We start from the raw sequence: 23,066 nt of genomic DNA on the forward strand, positions 1-23,066 counted from the left end.
ATAACGTCAGAGACGAAAAATGATGACAAATTTTGAAATAATGAATTATTCTTCAATCAAAAATGCTTAAAATGTCATGACCAATAGAAAATTAAACAATAAAGCTAAAATTTGCAAAGTTTTTATTGCATATCATTTCTTGCCTCTAACGTCACACATTCAATATGGCTGCTGTGAAAGAGCCGAGCTTTAATGCGCTCGACTGTACCGATTCTGATTAGCTTAGGCGCATTTAAAAAACACATCTTTCTCTCTTATTACTCTCTTATACATTAATATTTCTAGTCGTTCTTTCATTTTATCTATTAATATCTATTAATATTTATAAAGATATACTATTTAATATAGTTATATTAATATTTATTAATTTTTATTAATTAATTATGTCCATTCTTTGTTAATACACATTAAAATTAAACGAGATATAATTTCTTTGCGTTTTATTTGAGAAATATTTTACACTTTTTACTTTTGTTTGCTCCTATCGATATTTTATTTATTTTTATGAATTTTTGAATAAGAGATAAAAATTAACAGTAAGTACTATCGAAATGATTTTTATTCCAACGGAAGTCTTGGTCACTGCGGTCTATGCAAGGTTTACCAGATTTTCCATAACAGATATTTGACTTTTTTTTAAACGTCACGTATACGTCATCTATTATTATAAATAAAGATATGAAAATAAACTCTCTCATAAGATATCTTTGTTATTAATTTTAAATATTACAGCTAAAACTAAGTAAAAGAGAAATTCCAACATCTGTACGTTTAACATAAAAAATAAACAAAGAATGTTAAAAATATTACGGAAATCAGAATGCGTAGAATATGCATTTTTTTGAAAAGGTTTATTATTTATGACAATTTTTTGATATTTTATTTAAAATATTAATTTTTATTATAAATACTTAATATTTTTATAGTAATAAATAAATATATAATATTTTATTTCAAATAAAATAATAATTTTCATGACAATAAATTACTTAAAAATAAAGTAAACTTTTTTTTCGATTAATCGATTTTTTTATACAAAGGATTAGAATAATTACACAATTCAAGAGTATATTCAAGATAGATTTTGGTTTATCTTTTTTTACACACGTTGCAAAGAATGTGTTATCAGTAGGCATGTATTGTTATAAATTCATTTAAATTCCATCGCAATAAAAGAGAACTGTTTCGCAATTCATTCACAAGAGTGTTAATCAGCGGAAACGAGAACAAAAAGTTCGCTGATGCAGAACTTCAAACACTTGTCGTATCAGAACGGGAATTACGTTTTGACACAGTGCGCGATACACATTTAATCATCGAGGCGTGTACAAAATAAATAATCCAAATGATTCATAAAAACGATGCGTCTTCAGAATAACAAATCATGTAATAAGTTTTACCCCGAATTGGCACATATCTTAATTTTCCAATGAAAGTAGCATACGCAAATGCACGCACACATGTGCGCAGAGTGATAAGCGATGATACGCGATAACTTATTGCAATTTTTTATAGCAATTGCGACTTACAATGATTTATAGAGTCTCTCATCATTTCCTTGTTTTTATTGATCGATACTCTAAATTTATTCCTTTAAAGTCGATATTATCTTCATTCCATTTGTTTCTTGAGAATATCCTGTAATATTTCATATGCTTTGCGTTATCGCTGCGACGATATTACAATCTAATGTTCAACATTGTTTGTAGGAAAACTGGTTTCTCATGAGGTAATCTCTCGATGATAAATGAGTCCTACCTCAGACAGCCCCCATGCTTCACCTGGGTGCCTGCATGAGATCAAACTAGACCGAATATTATGCAGAACGAGCACGAATGTTACTGAAACATGCTCATTTTTTATCTCTATCAAAATGTAGATTAGTTTTAATTTTAGTTTAATATATTTTTTATCTTTTCCTAATTTTTAAAATCAAAGAAAGATAAAAAATAAGTTAAATTGAAAATAAAATTAGCATACTGAATGCAGTATCAATCATGAATAACTTCAGTGTTATTGGATTTGATGCGACGTATAAAAATGGATGAAACTCACGAGTAAAATAATATGCGCGTATAATTATAATTAATATATTTTAAGATTAAAAGTACACATATATTAATATAAATTTTTATTTTTGATTATTTTTATTTTAATAATTTTTGTTTTTAATATGCAAATTTAAATAAACATGTATAAACAAATTAGCTCCGACGTTTAATGAATTAATCTATTGGAAAGAATATTAGTGATAGAAGCTAGTTACAATTTCGAGATTATTCTATTTTAACATTTATCTTTGCCAATCGTTTCTCCTCTGCTTCAGAATGCAACTTTCAGCTTCTGTGCAACTGCTTCAAAGTGCAAGCGTCGAAAGAAGAATAGCGTCGTGCAAACCGCGCTTCAATGTAAGACAGCGGTGAGTCAATTATTTTAATACGTAAATTTAAATAAATATATATATATATATATATAAAACATATATATAAATAAATGAATTAGGTCCGACGTTTAACGAAATTAATTTATTATAGAAGGAATGGATATTAATGATAGAAGCTAGCTGCAATTCCGAGATTATTCTATTTTACTTTCGCCATTTATTTTCGCCGGTCGTTTCTCCTCTGCTCCAGAGTGCATCTTTGAGCAGGTGCGCCGAAGGAAGAATAGCGTCGTGCAAACCGCGCTTCAATGTAAGAGAGCGGTGAGTCAATGTCAGCATCGAGCGTCTACGTTCAGTTGTGCGTGGTGTTCACGCCGCGTCTCTCTCCGCGTCGTCGCGTCGTCGTTGATCCGGGTACCAATAAAAGAGATCGGCGAACCTGATGCCCCGTTAGTATCCGCGTTACACACCGCGAGTGGGCCACGGTAGTCCACCTGAACGCGGCTGAAGAGGCTTGCGAAATCAACGTTTGAACAAGAGAAGATCATACATTTGCGACGCCGAGTACGGACACCGGAATCGCGCGATTTTACAAGGTGGATCGTAAGATTGAACTTGACCTATAATCCAGAGAACGTTGAAACGACGCAGTGTCCAAGCGGCAAATCGATCGAGACGATCCGTACTAAGTTTTCGAGGACTCCGCGGAATATTGTCTCGCCGTTATTTCTTCCCTCAGGTTGGTGTTGATTGTCATCGAATTGTTGTTCCCAGAAGCAACAAGCCTTTTTTCCATCTGCTTTTTTATTTTTATACTTAGAGAGGAAATCTTAATTGCTGAAGCGAAAAAAAAAATGAAAAATCGAATACGACGCTTTTGTATAATCGTGTTGTTTATTTAAAAAATAGAAATGTTAGTATAATGTTCAACTTATAAAAACAATAATGTTTTTGTAAATTATAATGATTAATATTGTAAATTTTTCGTGAAGAAAACGATATTGGAATCATATCTTTTTAAAACTGAATGATTTAATTATCATTTTCTGTTTGTCTCAGTTAATTACCAGTTTATAATTAGCAGTTGAAAATATATTATTTTTTTACGCGAAGATTTTATATAATAAAAAAGTGATTACTGAATGCTTTGTTCCTAAATTTTATAATTACATTGACATAAGAAAGTGACTGACAAGTGTTTCGCTTCAGAGTAAAATATGCCATATTACTTTATATGACATTGCTTAATGTGTCAAATAAAAAAAAATATGAAAAAGCAACAATACGTGATAAGCTATTCATGATGATTTTACTTTCACATATGACCTTCAGGATAAAATCAAATCCTGTTGAGAAGCAGCTTTTGATAAAGAGTGGGCGTCTTTTTATTTTTCTTTTAATGAAATTGATAGCTTTAAGCTAAAGGTTAGAGATATGATATGACAAAAATGAGATGAAACCAGATAAAATAAATATATTATACATGTAATTACAGAAAACCGGTTTTGAAATATATTAATATGCATACTATAAAATTTTCCTTCGTTTTTATGATAATATATTAATTAATAATTATAATTGTAAATTCAATGAAATAAAATATTTTTCTAATTCGGATTATATCAATTATATATCATATGATTATTAACAAAAAATTCTAATATTTAAAAAAAAAGTAATTGATAAAAATTTAAAGTAAATGCACAAACTTTTCATCTTTATGATAAGTTCAATCAATATAATTTTCACGGTGAATTTAATTTTAATGTATATTTATTTAGTGTTAAAATAAATTTAATGAAATTATATTGGTACTGATTTTTTGTTTTGCTCGGCCCTATGTTTATTAAATTCTATTACTTTTCTAGTAACGTAATTAATTAAAAGATAATGATAGAACACGATATGTGTCAAAGATGTTATTAGATGACACGCGCCTTGCGTGCTCATGCAAACATATATAACATATATAAACGTTAATACGCATTGCCACCAGATAAGCATAAAAAAAACTGGCTCAATCGATCGTAATTGTGAAAATAACTTACGCTGTTTGACTTTGAGGCGGGAATTCCAGTTATCAGAAACGTCACTGTTCGATGTAAATGAAATGCGTCAGTGTACCACTCGATATAAAATGCAACATTACGGGATATCACGGTGAATTTTTTTTTTTTTTAATTTTATTTTATCGTATAGGACATTCCAATAAAATCAACTTGAGATTGACGAAGGAAGGAATTTGTGAGTAAAGATAAGATAATAGGATTTTGTGGAATTCCTCAGAGAATGCATCTGATTTATTCAAATTTTGAAGCACATATTGTATTCATTGATTCAATCAGAAAACATGAGTTTAAAAATTATTTGTTGTTTGTTGAGGGAGTTTTAGAAGTTTCAAGTGGTTTAAAAGGACATTGAAGCATCCTATTTATAAGCAACTAATCCCTAATCTATGTAACGTGTCTGGCACTCCCTTGGGAATTCCCAACGGCATTATATACAATGCTTAGTGTCTTTCTCAGACACAGATGTCATTCAACGTGCCCAAAGACGTCGTATTATTTTCAATTCTGCAAGCATTGCCTCAATATCGTCACAATAGAAGCATTGTAAATTCCTTGACATTGATTCATTAGAGATTCTAGACATAGAAACATCTTGGCTAAATACTCAAAGAATATACGCCACAGAAATATTTATAGCTTGTCGTAAAAAAAAAAAAAAAAAATTGAATAAAAGCATACTGAAAAAGACTTTCATATGTAAAAAAAGGGATTGAATATTTACTTTTTCTTAAATTAATTCGCATCGATTTTGAAAAACATTGTGGAATTTTCTTTAATTTTATATTTATGTATCATCTTTTGAGATATTTTTATAAATTGCTTTTATCCTGTTCTTCCTTTTTCCTATTTTGCAAGTTTATTATACAACAACAGCGAGCAAATTATATAAAACGTTAATGAAAAAATTATATAAAATGTTAATGAATGCATTTTTGATAACAAGGAAAGAGTTGCATGTGCATAACGCAGTCGATGTTACATGTCTATTCGTGAGAAATTAAAAATGCTATAGGAATAATAGAGTAGATAGTTCCACGTTGAACACTAGATGAATGATTATTAGCTGATTATTAGCGTAATGGATAGTGAATAAAATTGGATATTAATTTGTGGTTGTGCATAGTAAAGATTATGTCTCTGAATTATACAGGATATCTTTGATTTACCAAATCTTCTTACAGAATTTTACAACAAATTCGTTGTTGTTCATTTTTTATCAGAAAGAATTAATTCTTCTTTTGTATCTCAACAATTTTTTGAGTTTTTAATATCCAAATGTTAAATATTTCACTGATTCCGAAATGCAATGTATCGAAGATATGCAGAGATATAAGCTTAAAACCTTATTTTAAATAGTCAAAATTAATTGGTCATAAGTTCGAAACTAAAACTAATATAATAATAACTGATAATGAATTATTCAAGATAAGTAATAATTAATGGAGATTCTTTTATCAGTCTGATTACTACGCGCCCAATGCGAATTTTCATTTTGCATGTATTTCCTTTGTTTGTTGATACTTCTATCAACCTGTTTCCTGACTGTTTATCTCATTAGTCCCATCTATCTTTATAATTAGCAAGAAGCGCCTGGCACAATTGATTATATTATTCCAAATTAATGATATATCGCTTAGGAACATCTATCTTATATATTACGATGCAAAATATATTTTTCTATATTTGTATCATCATGATTATCGATTAAAATATATCATAATTCTTTCGGCAAAATGTTAATATCAACGTTAATAATGCGAAATGTTTTATTGCACCTACAAATAAAATTATATTTCTCGGAATAGCGTTAGTTTCTCGTTTTTGTACGTGGCGAGTAATTATATGAACTACATGCCATTAGGCGTTATTATTATGTTATGTTTACGAGATTCCACTGCTCGCCGTTTGCAAATACAGAATCTCTATTCATGGTCACGAACCAGTAACTGTGATTCCGTAAACACTTTTTCGAAAAAAGAATGCCCACCCACCACAAACGTGATCCATACAAATAGCAACGAGATTATTCGAATCTAATTATAATCAGTCCAAAAACATAAGAAGACGTAAAGACAAACTTTTTTTTAATGGAAAAAGTTAAAATATTTTTTAACAAATTTCTGATCTTGTAAATTGAATTTTTATAAAGTTTATAATATAAATGTATTTCTTTTTTTAAATTATTTTCTCAAAAATCAATCAAGAAGAATCAATTAAATCAAGATAAATAAATATTTTCCTGTCTTTTTATTGCAGATACTTCTAAATATCATGGCACAATCATGGTTATTGCTTGCTTTTTTGGCGTTGGTTGGTGGTCAAATTGTTTATCCAGATCAATATGAGATAATGATTGCTGACTCCAGTCAAACCTTTGCATCACTTCCTAATTATTCAGCGCCAACATTACAAGCGGCCAGCAATAGTCAACCTGTTCCAATTAATCGACAATTCAATCAAAGAGTTACTCCGCAATTCAGCACCGCGAGACCAGCAGAGGCACAGTTTTATACCACGCCTGTTCCAGTACTTTCGACGATAAGCCCGACAGGCGATCCGCAATCCTTACAGGAAACTTGGAGCACTCATGTAAATCATTATCGATCTATTACTCGCATGTGCAATTATAATATTTATTTGTTATAAAAATTAAATCTTTCAAATATTATTTTCAAACAAGTTAAAAATGGATTCGATGGATTCGAAGAATCATATATATTTTGTATAGAGATACATTGATATTGCTGATTGCAGGTGACAAATATTATATCGAGAGGAATCACAAAGTTTGCTTTGGACTTAGATAAGGCGATTTACAAAAGTAGAGGCACGTCGGTGACTAGTCAGCGAGAAAACGTGATCTTTTCTCCACTCAGCGTGTCCGTTGCCTTGTCATTAGTTTTAATAGGTTCTGCTGGCAAAACCTTCAACGAGGTTGCCCGGATTCTCGGCTTAGAGACTGGTGTCGATATATCCCAACACTCGGAGATTGTTCATCAGATGTTCGGTCAATTGTTGGCTATCATGAATTACAGGATTGAGGGTAGTAATATGCCACGTGTGAATTCAGCCAGTGGTATTTTCGTGCAGGTAATTTATATTTAATGATCTTTTATATTTTATGATCTTTTACGTTATACGCTAAGAGATAATTTGCATTAATGCAAAAATTGAGGCTAAATTTGTTATCTAAATATTTAACAAAGATTTTTACAAAAGATTATGTCAAAATATGAATAATGTTTAAATTATATGAATTTTATTGAAAATAAAATTTTCATATTAAGTTTTAGAAATAGACAAAATATTTCTCTCTATTTCTCTCTATAACTCCAAAATGAATAGCTTCTTTTAGTATAATTATGAAAGATTTTTAATTTTTGCTCTAGGAAGGATATCCGATTCGACCTGAATTTCGCGCGATCAGCGAGAATGCGTATCAGAGCGAAGTAATAAATTTGGATTTTCGGACAAAAGGCAGAGAAGCGCGAGATACAATAAACGCTTGGGTGAAGCAACGAACAATGAACAAAATAGACAGTATATTGAGCGAAACGCCGGATCCGTTGACCACTGTGATTCTCTTATCGGCGCTTTATTTCAACGGAGAATGGAATCAACATTTCTTGGGGGGAATGACTCGGAGGTTTGTTATTTTTATATCGATAATGATCAAAAAAACGATCCTGTATTTATTGTTTCCGTAATTATATTTTTTTTCCTTGTTACAGGAGACAATTTTCCATCGAGCCAAATACCACGGTCGAGGTAGATATGATGTACAACGGCGGCAATTTTCCATTTTACGAAGACAAATCGCTAGGCGTTAAAATAGTGGGTTTGCCTTACAAAGGCTTAGAGGTAAATGTATAAGAATATTAATTACTCATTGCTACATTGCTCTTTAATTTCAGAAATACCTTTAAATTTTAATGAAACTTTGAGAAACATTTTTCTAAGTAAAATTTGAAAATGATCTAAAAAGTATTTAAATTTTTATTTTTAAAATTATATTTTTATAAAAAAAAAAGAAATGAAGTCAAAAATTAAATTATTACTTCTCAAGCTTTTATAAATTTAATTTCTGAGTTTTTTTTCTTCGATACTTTTCTGTTATTATTATTTGCGTGTTAATCAACTTAGATAATTTACTTTGGTAAATTCTCCTTTTTCTTTTTAAATTCACAAGGATTTTCTTTCTTATTCTCAGATGTCCATGTACGTGCTTTTACCGAAAGCCGAAGGAGCTGCCGCATTGAGAAATTTCCAGGATCAATTGACGGCTGAAACTATCGAACGCTTAATAAACAGTACCAAGAACGAGACTTGTATCATTGGCTTTCCTCGTATGAAACTCTCGAGCAAATTGAATTTGAATAATGCACTTCATAGCCTGGGTCTACAATCACTGTTCGACCCAAGAACTGCAGATTTGAGCCTCGTGTCGAGCGGATACGGTCAAATTCCAGCGCCGCAAGCTACTCTGGCACCATTACCCGTTTCAGTGCCACAAGTTACTCTGGCACCACAACCTGCTCCGGTATCACAAGCTACGTCGATTCCACAGGTTATTCCGCTTCAGACTGCGCCGATTGCACAAGCATTGCCGCATACATCACGACAATTATCTTCCGTGCAACCGGACGACAAAAATAAGGAGTACTTGATCTTTTCGCGAAATAACTTTGGGAACACCAATAGTCAAGGCGTGACCAATGGCACGAGGAGAAATTACTTTACGTATGACGATAAGATACGCGGCGTCAGTGTGGAACAGTGGGACACTGGTTTTAGCATTCGTAAGACCGTCAGGACACGTCGCGATGTTCAGAACGGAAGACAACGTAACGACATGAAGCCATCGAACGATGCGACGTACGTGGAGAACGACGACCTTGGAAAAGTCGCGCCGAAAATTGATGATGCAAATACGAGATACGTGAGTTTGGAAGAGAATAAATATCGCTTCCGCGATGCCAAGAGGAAGACCAGAAGGAGACGACAGAGCCGACCCATGGACCAGAATTTCTTGAAATTCATGCAGACTCAAAGTTTTCCCTCTTATGGCCTGGACATCTTGAGAAATAGTCCAGGTCTCGTGAATCCGGGCCTGTATGCGAACGAAGTGTTGCATAAGGTGGAGATGGACGTGACGGAGAAGGGAACGGAAGCAGCGGCGACGACCGCGGTGCTCCTACGGCGGGACGGCAATCAGAAGAAGCTAGTCGCTAATCGACCTTTTATCTTTTTCATTAGACACGATCCCACGAAACTCATTCTCTTTTGGGGAACGGTGAACGCGCCAACTCCAAATTACGCCGTCGTCAGATGAAATGTGCCATAAATATTCTCCGTAGACATATTGGAGTTCGCTTTCCTCGCATAATTCCCTCGCGTATCTTTTTTTATATATTTATATGTTTGTTTTTTAATTCGAACAAATGTGATTACTTTGCGCCTCTTTTTTATACTTTTTGCACTGCTGTAACACGACTTCCGCACAGCTTATCGCGGTCGCAACGAATACTGAGTTGCAATATTGCATTTTATTTTATTACTTATTATTACTTATTATTACTTATTATTTTGTATTACGTATGTAATGCGCGCGCTTAATATCGCATCGTATGCATACAGAGAAATATATTCTAGTATATAAAGAAATTTCAGTATATTTAAAATAAATAAATAAAACTTAAATTCAATTTCGACGTTTTATTTAACAAATAATAACAAATAATAAATAAATTTAATTAACAAATTTAATTTAATTAAAAAATAATAAAATATTTTATTAAATTATTTTTTAATTATATTATTTCTTACTCGCTAAAATTTGATTTAAAATCTTGTCACGCGACACGTACCATATTCTGACATGTCTAACCCAAAATTTTTTGTAACGATCTTAAATTGCTTTAAATATTTATAATTGTTGATTTTTGATAGCATACATATAAATATATTTGAACATTTGAAATTCAATCATAAATATACTTTAAAGTGTATGCAGCATATCACAAAATATGGTATGTGCTACGAGCTAATTGTAAGATTAAAACAAGCTAATGATAGAGGCAAAAAATGATATAATTACAAAATAATTGCATCTAATACTTGTTATTAGTTGATAAATTAAGTACTGAAATTGAATTTAACTTATATTTATTAATTCTACTTATATTAAAAATTTTTTATGTATTAGAATATACTTGTCATCCTCTACATTATAAGTTAAGATTACGTTATAATCATATACTCTTTCATTAAGTATATAATGTAATATTCGGTTTCCGTAAACACGGCCTCTTACATTTCGAGAACATGATGATCGCAAGGAGATAAATACTGATAATTTGAAATTCGTAGAATTTCAAATGTAAATCTTTGAAGCAATTACAATGACATTTTGATTAGTGTGATAGTGTAGACGTAGATAAAACGTACGACACGCAGATTTCAAACTTTATCTACCGAATTTCGAATTTTGTTTTCGAACCGTGTGTGATTTATCTTTTAATAATGAATAATGCTCTTTCAAATTTTCGAAAATAAATTCCCCAATTGTGAAATTGATATAAACTGTTTATTTGTTAATTTTACTTGATTCTGTGTTATTAATCTGAAAGCTTACGTAAATAAGAATAACTATTAATTTAATACAATTTGTTTTTAAATGTTACAATTATATTTCTGTTCTGTAAGAATCTTATCAATGGGAAAAATGCCTGCTCAATAAAAAATTGTCCATATATTCTATATAATTATGTATGTAGAATACATTATATATATGAAAATATATAATTATATATGATTATATAATATATATGATATCATATATATTATATATATCATATATATTATACTATATGATTATATAAATGATTATATATATATATAATATATACGATATATAATTATATATTAATGCATATATTTATACATATTATATTTATATATAATTAGATATAATTAATATATAATTATATTTAATTATATATAGAACATTCGAATAAACCGCCCGGTATCTTGCGTTCGTTTGAAACATGAGATTAACGTTCAAAATTAATTTGGACGTTATTATGTTGTTAGGAATCCGGCAGTCGTGTCCTACAGTTCGTCGTGTGTGTTATCGCCATCGTTATCGCCGTCATCTCGCCACGTCGCATCGGTGCAAAATAGGGAATCCCCGAAGAACGGATTCCCGCTTAATTTCTCGCGTTTTCTATCGCGAGCATAGTAATTAAATCCACCGTGCGACCGTGCTAGGCGATCATCGCATCGTGTCAATTATCATGAGATTCTAATTATTCGCATGTTCATTTAAACACATCACGCGTCTTCTAATCGATGAACATGAGTGAAAACGGAGCATATTTCAACTATTGCCGAGGGATTTGGCACCATTCACTTTCGAATATACTCCCATATTCACATACACCCCCACATTCAAATACAGTCCCTCTAGTCCATAGTTCACCCATAGGCTGGGGATTTCCAGTTATGCCTGGACCGAATCAATTTGGTAAATATATATATATATATATATATATTAATTATGTACTACATAATTAATTATTTATTCCGTTTGTTCGATTATTGTTTGTTCTCTACTGTACCAATCGCATTTTGATGACTATGAATTTTTTATTTCACTTTTAAGAATCACTGGCTTTCGAAGTTGTTTAGATGGTTTTAAAATTTTTTCATCTTGACTTCATTTGCGATTAAAAGTATGAAATTAAATTCTTTTTCTCTTGAATTTGGTTTGATCAAAAGAAAAAAGAAAAATTTTGATTTAAATGAAATAATTATAATCCTAAATTTCAAGAAGTTAGGCAAACATTTTATTGTGGATGATATCTCAGAATGCATTTTATTTGATGTTATAAATATTTCAAAGCGTTGAACATTAGCTGAATTTAAATGAAATTTAAAACTTTAAATTTGTGATATAATTTATTTCATATAGATATTTAGAGCCTAAGATTCTGCTTCTGAGAAATTGATTATACTTTCTTTCAGTTGTTTATTTAAATTTATTATAGTAAAATAAAAGCGATACTTAAAGCGGTACTTTAACTTACTTATATTATTAAAATTAGTGCAAATTAAAGCTCTTTAAATTTCTCTTTTACTTTGATAGAAATTTAAAATCTCGTTTAAACTTAAAATATCATTGATTTAACCGAGCTTAAATAGATCAGTCTTAGAATGATATCTCAAGATCATTTAAGATCAAATTCAAAACAATCTTAAATATAATATCAAATTATGACTGTCGCCATTGGTTGATGTTCGCTACGAGTAGAAAAAAATGACGTTTATGATTGTGATTGGTTGTTCGCAATGCCAGCCAATCAGATGCTTTCATCGCTTCTATTGCAAACTTTCAATGAGTTCGAACTGTCTAGTGCTGCCGATAGTATATCATACATAACCTAAAAGTTCTATTTCGCAATTCGTTTTCTTGTGCTCGAGAAAAATTTGAAACATTGCATTGAAACCTACTAAAACAGCAGCGTTTGTCGAGAAGCGTATCGATGCCGAAATATTATTGTGACTATTGCGACACTTATTTGACACATGACTCTCCGAGTGTACGGAAGACCCATTGCCAGGGTCGCAAGCACAAGGATAACGTGAAATATTTCTATCAGAAATGGATGGAGGAGCAGGCCCAGCACTTGATTGATGCGACGACAGCCGCCTTTAAGGCCGGTAAGATCGCCTCGAATCCTTTCGCGGCGAACAAGGGTGCGGCGATACCACCGCCACCGAATCTCGGCTCCAGCCTGGGCTCGCGATCCGGAGTACCGCCTCAGGGACCCCCGGGGATGATGCCGCCGCCGGGAATGCATCCAGCCGGACCGATGGGACCAGGAGGCCCAATGATGATGGGACCACATGGACCGATGCCACCTCCTATGATGGGCATGAGACCACCTATGATGGGACCGATGGGACCGATGGGTCCTATGATGGGCCCCATAGGTCCTATGGGTCACATGAGACCGCCGATGAACGGGCCACCGCCTCCGATAGTTGGTCCACCGCCAATGAAGAAATAACAGTCAGATTAAGGATTTTCTTATGCGTATTAGGATGGATATGATTGAAGCAAAACATTGCTGAATCTTGTGGATGTGATTACTGAAAAAGTGTTATACATCAAATTACATTATATATTTAAGAATTATGTACAAATAATGGGATTAATTCTGCGATTAAATACTTTCTATATGATACATGATACTTTTAAATAATATATGAACTCTTCTTAGTTAACATGACATAATTAACCACTTTGCAGTATATTTTACTTTATACTGATATTATTTAATATTCTGAATTAATACTAATAAAATTACTAGAGTTTCAAATAAAAATGTAGTTTGAATCTTTTAATTTTTTAAAGTTGAATTTTAATTATTTTATCAAAAATACAATAATGTAAAGTTTAAATGTAAACATTAAATGTAACATTAAAAACACATTAACATTGAATTTCTCGATATATATATATAAGTCTAAAACGCAAGGTGAACTCTTCGTTTATATTTACGAGTGATCATTTGTGTTGTAATAAAAATACCAAAAGATAAAATAATAATTATTGTTATTCATAATTTTTCATTTTTATACTAACAAATTAAGAATTGTGAATGAAATAAGAATTTTTAGAATATCCCAAAATGTAGGATATGCGTTCCAATATTCATTGTCAGTACTAAAAATATATAGTTCAGGTATGTTATAGATTTTCAGTACTGGCAGTGAACATCGGAACGCAGCCAGGATTACAAAATAACTGTAAATTATCACCTATCACTATATAAGAAAATCGTAATATTAAGTTATGTTAATATTTCAAAGTAGTTATCTTAATCGTTGCAATCATCGAGACAGACAAAGAGTAATAGACAAAAAATTTAACATATATATTGTTTGAAAGATACGAAAGTTTAGTTTTATAATATATATTTTCCTCTCACAAATATATATGTGTGTGTGTGTGTGTGTATGTGTGTGTAATATATATATATATATATATGTATTATATATATATATATATATATATATATATATATATATATATATAATAATACATATGCGTCTAGTTCAATATAGTTCAACGCAAATTTATACAGTTAAAATGTACAGAATACATCTTTCGAACAATTTTAATCATATATTACACAAGTACACATCAGATGATAATATTACATCACTTAACGAATATATTAATTTGCATAGATTAGTTCTTTAAATCTCGGCTTAAAGAAGTGATACTTCTTTGATATTTCCTTTCTAGGTCTACTAATCTAAGTAATGTGTGGACGTTTTTGGGCTTAACCGTCTGATTGTTAATATGTTTTTGCATTTCATCAGCTGCGTTCATCATGTGTCGTTTTTTAAAGGTTTGAGCATCTTTTATAAGAATTGAGGCTGCATTATACAAATTACTTTTATTTGTTATATTTAGATCATTTATATTTATAAGCATTTTTCCTGCCTTTCTTAATTCTTTAAATTCTTTTCTTAATTTCACTTTTGTCACTGGAAATGAATCATTCATATTTATGTTCTGTTTATTCGCAAGTATATTAGATTTGATATTTATTTTACTCGTTAACGATTTATCTTTATTTCTTTCTGGATCTTCTAATTTAACTGATTCAGGTTCAGTATTTAATGGCGTTTGAGGAATAAGATAATCTTCTATTGTTTCATCGCTATTGCGATGTGTTGTTTTGTGCATCTCAAGCACAATATCATTCATGCTTTGTCTTTCGATTAATATTTCATTATTTTGTTGATTATCAATCGAGGAAGGAGTTTCATAATTAATTTTCTGCAAAGTTGCCGCATGTGGTAACGGATACGTATTGTATGTGAGATTTCTTTGTGCAGATGTTGCCATTTTCGTCATTTGTATTTGTGACGAAGATTTCCTGTTTTCTTCGTAAGTGAAACGCTCTATCGTTTTATATAAAGTTTCTGGTGTATGAGGTACAAATAAACGATTGTAAATTAAGACAAGTTTAAGATAAGTCGCATTATCGAGTCTCTCACTCATTTGTGTCAATTTGATGAGTTTCTCCCGTTCATCATTAAACATACACACGAAAACATTCGGCTCTGGCTCAGTGTTAACAATCATGAGAAGTTTGGTTTGCAGACGCCACAATTTTGTACGTATACGCCTATATAGATATTTACTTCCATCTTTTTCATGTTTCTTCAAGTTATTTTTCTCCTCATTTATTAAGGTGTTTATCCATCGTGGGTCATTCTCTCCTCCTATATGTTCGGCATAACATGTGAATCGCATTTTTTTGAGTTGTGACACTCTTGAATTCATCAAGTTCAACATTCTTAAAGGATGTATGGGTAGACTCACATCTATCCCGTAATCTTTCTCGTCATCTGGAAGAAAGAGCCAATACCTCAACAAATCATATAAATGCTCTATGTATTCCCTCATTGCTAGTAATTGTAACGTTACATCCCATTGATGAGTAACCGTATAGCCTATTTTTACTTCAAATTCTATTTTAGCTTTGTCAAACAACGTCTTAAAAAAAACCGGAGCAACCTCACGCGATATTAAGCTATTTAATACATCTGATTTATTAATAAAAAACGTTGAAATATTTTTCACGATCATCCGTGCATTCTTATTATATTTGTCATAAAATTTACCGCAGCAATATATAACATTAGCGAATGTTTTTTCGTTTAATTTAGTAATTTTGATGTTTTCCCTAGGTTGATCTATCGAGGAGAAAGATTTTAAATTTTCTTCCATTGTTGAAATGCATGTAATTTTTTGTGGAGTTGGTAAAATGCAAGAATTATTATTTAACGTATTTATATTAGCAGTCGGTTCCAACTCTTTGCTTGTATGTTGTATATTATTAATACTTTGTGAAGTTGATGTGTTTCTTGTCTTAGACGACGAACTATCAATCTTGGGATTAGATGAGACAATATTTGATGGTGTGTACGTGGGTCCATCCGTATAATTTGTGACGGCAGCTGGAGTAGGAAAGTGCTGAGACCATCGATATTCCTTGCAGGTGGATGATTCATGACCACGTTTAGTACAATTACAACAATGGAGTTGACCCGACGATTTCATCACATTTCCTGGATCTTTTGGTGGATTGTGCATATCGGTCGTCTGATGATACCGTCGCCAGAGATCAGGACATTGCTTTAGCTCGTGTCCTACCGAATTACACATTGTACAATATAGAACACGACAATATTCACAAGTCTTACGAAACGTGCTCTGTCGCTTACCGCATGTTAGGCACATCTTCTGTGGACAACGAGACTCCATATGACCCCTCATGCCGCACACGTAACAACACGATGCCTTACGTGGCATCGAACAGTCGTAGCGTTGATGGCCGTCCTGTTGGCAATTAGTGCACCTGACATTCCAGAATCTGGTACGTTGTCTGCTAGAAGGGCATGGCATTATGTCTTCATCTAGAATTGCCCACATTCGCGGATCCTTTGACATGTTTCGTTGCAGTTCGTTAACATCAAAGTTTTCTTGTCCCTGAGTTGAATTATAATAGTCCCTCATTTGTTCCGACATTGGCTTGAAGAACTCATTTGTCGATTCGTTCTTTTTCTCTTTGTTTTGCAGTGCAATGCCTTTATTACTTTGTTGAGTGCAATGTCGCATTTGCTCAATCTCGTTATATTGTCTCTTTCGATCTTCTACTCCCAATGTTTTGTTTGTTTTATCTAAGTTTTGTTGTGTCTTCGTTTGAAATTTTTTTCCTGCTGGAGATATAGATGTTTCTCGTTGAATATTAACATTATTTTTATTATTTCCTTTTGATTTATCTCGTGGTGATAGTCTTTTAGAATGTTGACTTGCATCATTAGTCGATTTATTTCCTTGTTCTATCTCCATATTTTTGGATAACTGTTTAATTTCACCTATATTTGCGGCACCTTTCTGAATTATTGTGCAATTTAAAACAATATCTTCCCTAGTTTCCTGTGCATGTGTTTGGACATTTCTATCAGGATTCATTGATGTACTATTATTATATGAAAATTTATCTGTACTATTTTTAGAAGATGTATCTTGAAGAGTATTTGATGTTTTTCTAATTTCACGTTTGGGATATCTAGATGGAGAATATATTTTGTTTAATTCATTCCACCTTTTTAAAATTGGATCATTTTCTGTTTCCAAATCTATATCTTTTTCATCATCAGAATCTTGCAGATTTATAAGTAGTGGTGCTGGTTTTGGTGGAACAGGTACTTCAAATATAGATTCTTCAGAATCAGAACTATCTGAGACTCGTTTACTTTCATTAGTTTGTTTCTCTATAAGCTTCTGTTGCTTTACATATTTTGAAATAACATTGTATTTTGAATACATTGCATCATTTGATGAGGTACTGTGGTCTTTCTCCAAGTTCTCTTGATGTTTACTTCTTGTATGTCTAGAAAATTTACGTTTTCTGGAAGAACTTTCTTTGCTCTCCTTTCCATTTGTCTCTGAAGAATCTTCTAGATTTTCATTGTTACATTCATGCAGTGTAGAATTTATTTCTTTATCAGTCAGTGTATCAACTTGAGCAAAATTGGTTTTATCTATTGACTTGGTCTTCTGAGAATCTGCTGAATATTGTATACAAAATGTGTTATCACATATCAATTGCTTTGTAATGGAATTTTCTTTTAGAATGTTTTGGTTACAATGGTTTGACATTTTAAATTTATTCTTAATTTTATTAGATTTACCTTCAGTAGCTTCAAGTATATGTTGCATATTTTCTGACTCCTTATTAAACTCAATTACATTGTTGAACTGAATCGTCTTTGAAATACCTGAGGTACTTGTTTCGCCCGTTTCATAATAAATTTCTGCGTACAATCGAGCTTGCAACTCGCTATCATCAAAATTGTCGGTTTTATAATAATCTACAACGCAATAGCCACAATTAACACTTACATTGCAATAAATAAATGTAACAATTGTGAAATCATAACAATTACAATCAACATTCAGTAAATAAATGAAATCTGAATTAACGGTTACCTTCGAACGAATTGTTCTCAATACCTGACATGATGAATGTTAAATTCTAATTAATCAAATTTTAAATATATTCAATCGTTGGATTGTAATGTAATAACAAATTTTGTGGTAAATATAAAAATAGTATTTTCTATTGATAAAAACTACCACGTGCCAGCTAGATCATTGTGTATTTCAAGTAACTAATCATAAAGAAATGAAGTCCTTGGGTCCCAGTCATGGCAATCGGTGTCATCAATATGAATATATATCCCTAGCATACATTTTCTAGTGGATATTCGAATCTTCTACACGACATGAGATTTGTTCACCTTCTTTAATATTTTTTTGTACCTAAAAACAGATTAATATATTATGCGAACATTGAAAAAAAGAAAATCGAGAAATTAGAATGCAAGAAGTATAAATAATGCGACAAATAAATAGAATGCAAATCTGCTTTACCATACAGTGTAGCTCATTAAATCCTTTATGAGTGTAGAAAAGTGTAGATGTTTGCGCCATCTCTATGCTCTCACCGCATATCTTTCTGTGCGAGCGAGAGAGATACTCGATTATGAGATACACGACATTTCCATAAAAAAAAAAGGGGATAATGTTGGTAATAACAAAAATCCTTAGACAACACAATTTAATTTCTGTGGATTGATGATACTGTATAAGTAATAATCTGTTAATTGCGGAAGCCTTTTTTGACATGTGCATATATGCATATGTCACATGACGTATATAAAATAATAATAAAGTATTTTCTAAAGTATTTTCTATAATAATAAAGTATTTTCTAAGATAATTATCTAAGATAATTTCTAAGATTTTCTAAAATATTTTCGAAAAAAAAGAATCGAAAAAAAGAATCGGCCCAACACATTTGTAGTCATAATGTGTATATAGATAAATTTATTTTAGAAAATACTTTATTATTATAGAAAAGTATAACACTTTAGAAAATACTTTATTATTATTTTATATATGCACATCATATGACATATGCATGTATGCACATGTCAAAAAGGCTTCCGCAACCAGATTACTACTTACAGTATCACCAATCCACAGAAATTAAATTGTGTTGTCTAAGAATTTTTGTTACTACCAACATTATCCCCTCTTTTTTTTATGGAAATGTGTAATCAGATGCTCACTTAACCATCTACTCTGTTCTGCACTGAAAAAGAATTCGATTAATTTTGATTAATGAGCCGTATTGTATAAAAAAACGTACAGTAAATTTACATTATAGCATATAAAATATGCAGAGAGAAATTAATTGATCACGTGTAAAATATAACAAAGAGCTCTTATCTTTGATTTGTAATTAATGATTGATTTTCTATGTATGTTTATACAAATCTCAAATTATACATCATGCGCACACACATATATGTATGTGAAATATATATATATATATATATATGTCAGAATATATATATATATATATATATATATATATATATATATATATATATTCTGACTGATTATTCGATTGATTTTTTTTCATTGGAATTAATCAATCACATTTGTCAAATGGTTAATTTCGCAATGCGATTGATCAATTCCGATGGAATAATAAGTCGATTCAATTAATTAGAGATGATGAGATTCGTATTCCTTAAGACTTTGATCAAATTTTCAATTTAATTATTGATTATGTTAACTGACAGAATCGCTTATAATAAAATTTTTATATAATATTAATATATTACTTAATATATTACTAATATATTACTTGATAAAATACATAAATAGTTAAGTCATAATAATAATGATAATCTTTAGTCTACATCTCGCCTTTTGCCTCTTCTGCCTAAATATCAAGTTATTTATTTACATATTTCATAAAAGAAATTATAAATAATAAAGTTTACAATAAAGTTCAGTTTTTAAAATAATATGACCCATACCGCAGAAATATCCAAAATACATCACAAGAATATCTAGAAGATATCGCGATATCTTCAAGATATTTTTATGATGTATTTTGGGCATTTGTGCTGTATAGGGATTGTGGGTAATATTTTAAAATTTTAATTTATATTCGTTTAATTATATAGCATGAAAAAACCAAGCGTTTAAATGTCTTGTTATAACATATAGAGAATGTCTTAATACAAAATATCATATGTGATTTTTTTTATTTTTCCATTCATATACATGTTAAGAAATACATATATATCCATGTAGTATTCTTAAATGTTGAATTTATTTTTCAAGATTTTCATCAAAATAATCCTCTGTGGAGATCTATGCTGCCATATAACGCGAATCCGAGACCATTGTTAATGGAACCAATGTGTAGGCCACCAATTTATCACCCTCCACCAATTGAACCATCATTGAATACATTACAACCACCAATTGAATCATCATTGAATACATTACAACCACCAATTGAACCATCATTGAATACATTACAACCACCAATTCAACTACCATTGAATACATTACAATTATCAAATAAAGAGTTTCCTCCGTGTGATAGAAAAAAAATTAATATACTTAAACGTATGGAAAATGTTGAAATCAATGTAGACAACTTTATAAAAAAATTTAAGAAACAGAAAGAAGAAAACTTGATACAACATGAGCAAAATTCAATGTCTGTCACTGACGATACTTTAAAAGAAGTTAGAAAACGTCTGGAAATCATAAGCACATTTAAAGAAAAAGTAATTGAAAGAAGCAAATCTGAAAAAGACATCAAAAAACCGCAAAAGAGTAAAACAACTGAGATCAAAATTGAAACTCCTGGAGGAGTCAAAGTTAATTTAAGAGAAAAAGCAGAAAAAAAATATAAAAACATTAAAGAATCTGAAGAAAAAAGGATTGAAATCAAACGTCAAAGTTCTAAAGGAACCGAAATTACGTTTAGAAAAGAAGGAAAAAAAAGAGGTAAGATAATATTAACAAAACATTTGAATTTTTATATAAATAATTTTTATATAAGAGAATCAAGATTTAAAAAAAATTATTGTAAGTAAATTTGATGAGCTTCTAAAAGAAATTCATTCATTTTGAATTTAATTTTAAATATTATATATTTAAAAACAACAAAATATGCCTTATTTAATGTTTAGAAATAGTGAAAAATAAAATAAATACATGTTTTCCGTGATCAAATTTTATAATACATTTAATAATTATTATTTCTATTTTTCCAAATCATTCTGATCGAATTTTACAAAAGACAATTGAAATAATTTTAAATATCTAATATAATTTTTTTCGAAAAAGTGAAAGTACAACGAGTGTAGAATCATCAGTTCAGTATATATCAGTATATATTGCAAAATGCATTGTTGTTTGTAACTGAAATTCTTTTTACAGCATTTCCTTTTCCATTATTTATTCGAGTATTTTAAATATAGAAAACGGTATTCATAGGTTCATTCTTATTTTAAGATTATATTTTAAGACTAATATAACTCGGCGATTGGTTTATAATATATATTATAAACCAATCGCCGAGTCATGTTAACATCTTGAAATGGTCTTAAAATAAGAACAGACCTATGAATACCGGCCCTATGTTTTCTATTTCATGTTAGACAAAGCCGCGACAACTTCACGTCACTTCAACCGTTTTCGATGTTTTTCCGTGGATTTTGAATTAGTAACGGACACGTCGCGGATCGATCGTTAAATTGGATTCGAGTCGCTACGCGTTTCTCGCAATTATTACCGTCTAAAAGCGAATTTCTTGCATCAAGAATTAGAAGAGCGTTTATTGTGATGCCTTGAATTTTTGTCGCGATGAGCAATACCATGTGTTATCGTCGTCACTGCGATTTCGATTTCGGCGATTCACTTCGTAATCTCGGCATCGATCAAGACCGTCCTCCATGTTTATTAACAATTCTCCGAAATACGATGGAAATGCGTGACCATTGTCAGGTATATATACATATATATACTTAAAACATGTGTCGCGCGTGTGTATGTGCGTTTGCGTGCATGTACGTAATTTTTTGTATAATTTATCACATTACACTTGTCGCGATTCGACTTTTGTTTTAAGAAAGTCATTTGTTTATGAAATCATTCTACAAATGTTTTCTAAGAGCGATTTCGATCAAACTATAATTAATTGTTAATTAGTTGTCTAATTTATACAGCAAGCTACAGTAATTTATTTAATTTCTAATTTAATTATTTCTTCTAGATGTATATAAATTTAACAAAAAATTAATAATTCTATTTACGCTAACAAAATTATATAAATATTATTTGACAAGTTAATTAAGTCGATTAAGTTAATTGACAGAATCACTTATATTTCTTTCTTTCTTTTAATGTAAATTAACTTTACTCTCAGTTCAATTTATTCTTTATCTTTCCTAATTTTTCTTAGAACTTCTAGAAATTAAAAAAGATAAAAAATAAGATATCGAGATTATCGAGATTATTGAGAGATTGCTTTCCATTTAGTGACACAAGTCGACACAAGTATCATTTTATCTTTCTTGGCATTCAATGATTAAGGACAAAATGATACTTGTGTCGACTTGTGTCACTAAATGGAAAGCAGCCATTC

The 23,066-nt window shown here is 30.8% G+C and overlaps 4 protein-coding genes across 6 annotated transcripts in view; 3 read left to right on the forward strand and 1 right to left on the reverse strand.

Moving 5' to 3' along the window:
* Window positions 1-2,703: 2,703 nt before the first annotated feature.
* On the forward strand, window positions 2,704-11,216 carry LOC105425247 (uncharacterized). The gene is made up of 6 exons (XM_011635937.3): window positions 2,704-3,122; window positions 6,709-7,041; window positions 7,207-7,542; window positions 7,842-8,098; window positions 8,184-8,313; window positions 8,663-11,216. The coding sequence occupies exons 2-6, from the start codon at window positions 6,724-6,726 to the stop codon at window positions 9,782-9,784; spliced, it is 2,163 nt and encodes a 720-aa protein (XP_011634239.2). The 5' UTR covers window positions 2,704-3,122; window positions 6,709-6,723; the 3' UTR covers window positions 9,785-11,216.
* Window positions 11,217-11,551: 335 nt separating this feature from the next.
* Window positions 11,552-23,066, forward strand: part of twin (CCR4-NOT transcription complex subunit 6-like twin) — a 505,964-nt gene continuing 494,449 nt past the window's right edge. The window contains exons 1-2 of the mRNA XM_089072768.1: window positions 11,552-11,977; window positions 20,747-21,424. Coding sequence (XP_088928894.1) covers window positions 11,803-11,977; window positions 20,747-21,424 — 853 coding nt within the window. The 5' untranslated portion in view covers window positions 11,552-11,802. The remainder of the gene's footprint in view (window positions 11,978-20,746; window positions 21,425-23,066) is intronic.
* snRNP-U1-C (small ribonucleoprotein particle U1 subunit C) lies at window positions 12,857-14,065 on the forward strand. The gene has a single exon (XM_011635941.2). It carries the CDS (start codon window positions 12,996-12,998, stop codon window positions 13,521-13,523), a length of 528 nt encoding a protein of 175 aa, XP_011634243.1. The 5' UTR covers window positions 12,857-12,995; the 3' UTR covers window positions 13,524-14,065.
* LOC105425248 (Zinc finger CCHC-type containing 7) lies at window positions 14,621-18,746 on the reverse strand. 3 transcript variants are annotated; one of them, XM_011635940.3, is made up of 4 exons: window positions 18,533-18,745; window positions 18,235-18,414; window positions 16,762-18,111; window positions 14,621-16,686 (listed from the first exon to the last, which is right to left on the reverse strand). In XM_011635940.3, exons 1-4 carry the CDS (start codon window positions 18,561-18,563, stop codon window positions 14,711-14,713), a joined length of 3,537 nt encoding a protein of 1,178 aa, XP_011634242.2. In that variant the 5' UTR covers window positions 18,564-18,745; the 3' UTR covers window positions 14,621-14,710. The 3 variants fall into 3 exon arrangements, with proteins under 3 accessions (XP_011634242.2, XP_011634241.2, XP_011634240.2); XM_011635939.3 differs by having other exon boundaries at window positions 14,621-18,108; window positions 18,533-18,746; XM_011635938.3 differs by having other exon boundaries at window positions 14,621-18,111.

Source organism: Pogonomyrmex barbatus, unplaced genomic scaffold, assembly GCF_055798465.1.
Source record: "Pogonomyrmex barbatus isolate J1 unplaced genomic scaffold, ASM5579846v1 scaffold1, whole genome shotgun sequence".
In the NCBI taxonomy this organism is placed as follows: domain Eukaryota; kingdom Metazoa; phylum Arthropoda; class Insecta; order Hymenoptera; family Formicidae; genus Pogonomyrmex; species Pogonomyrmex barbatus.

Bases quoted from the DNA above. Each gene is read 5' to 3' on its own strand.
- LOC105425247 (XM_011635937.3), top strand. From the start codon at position 6,724: ATGGCACAATCATGGTTATTGCTTGCTTTTTTGGCGTTGGTTGGTGGT. The intron at 7,042-7,206 runs GTAAATCATTAT...TGCTGATTGCAG, and splicing joins AGGAAACTTGGAGCACTCAT to GTGACAAATATTATATCGAG. The intron at 7,543-7,841 runs GTAATTTATATT...TTTTTGCTCTAG, and splicing joins CCAGTGGTATTTTCGTGCAG to GAAGGATATCCGATTCGACC.
- snRNP-U1-C (XM_011635941.2), top strand. From the start codon at position 12,996: ATGCCGAAATATTATTGTGACTATTGCGACACTTATTTGACACATGAC.
- LOC105425248 (XM_011635938.3), bottom strand. From the start codon at position 18,563: ATGTCAGGTATTGAGAACAATTCGTTCGAAG. The intron at 18,415-18,532 runs GTAACCGTTAAT...ATTGCGTTGTAG, and splicing joins TGAGAACAATTCGTTCGAAG to ATTATTATAAAACCGACAAT. The intron at 18,112-18,234 runs GTAAATCTAATA...TACAATATTCAG, and splicing joins TATACTTGAAGCTACTGAAG to CAGATTCTCAGAAGACCAAG.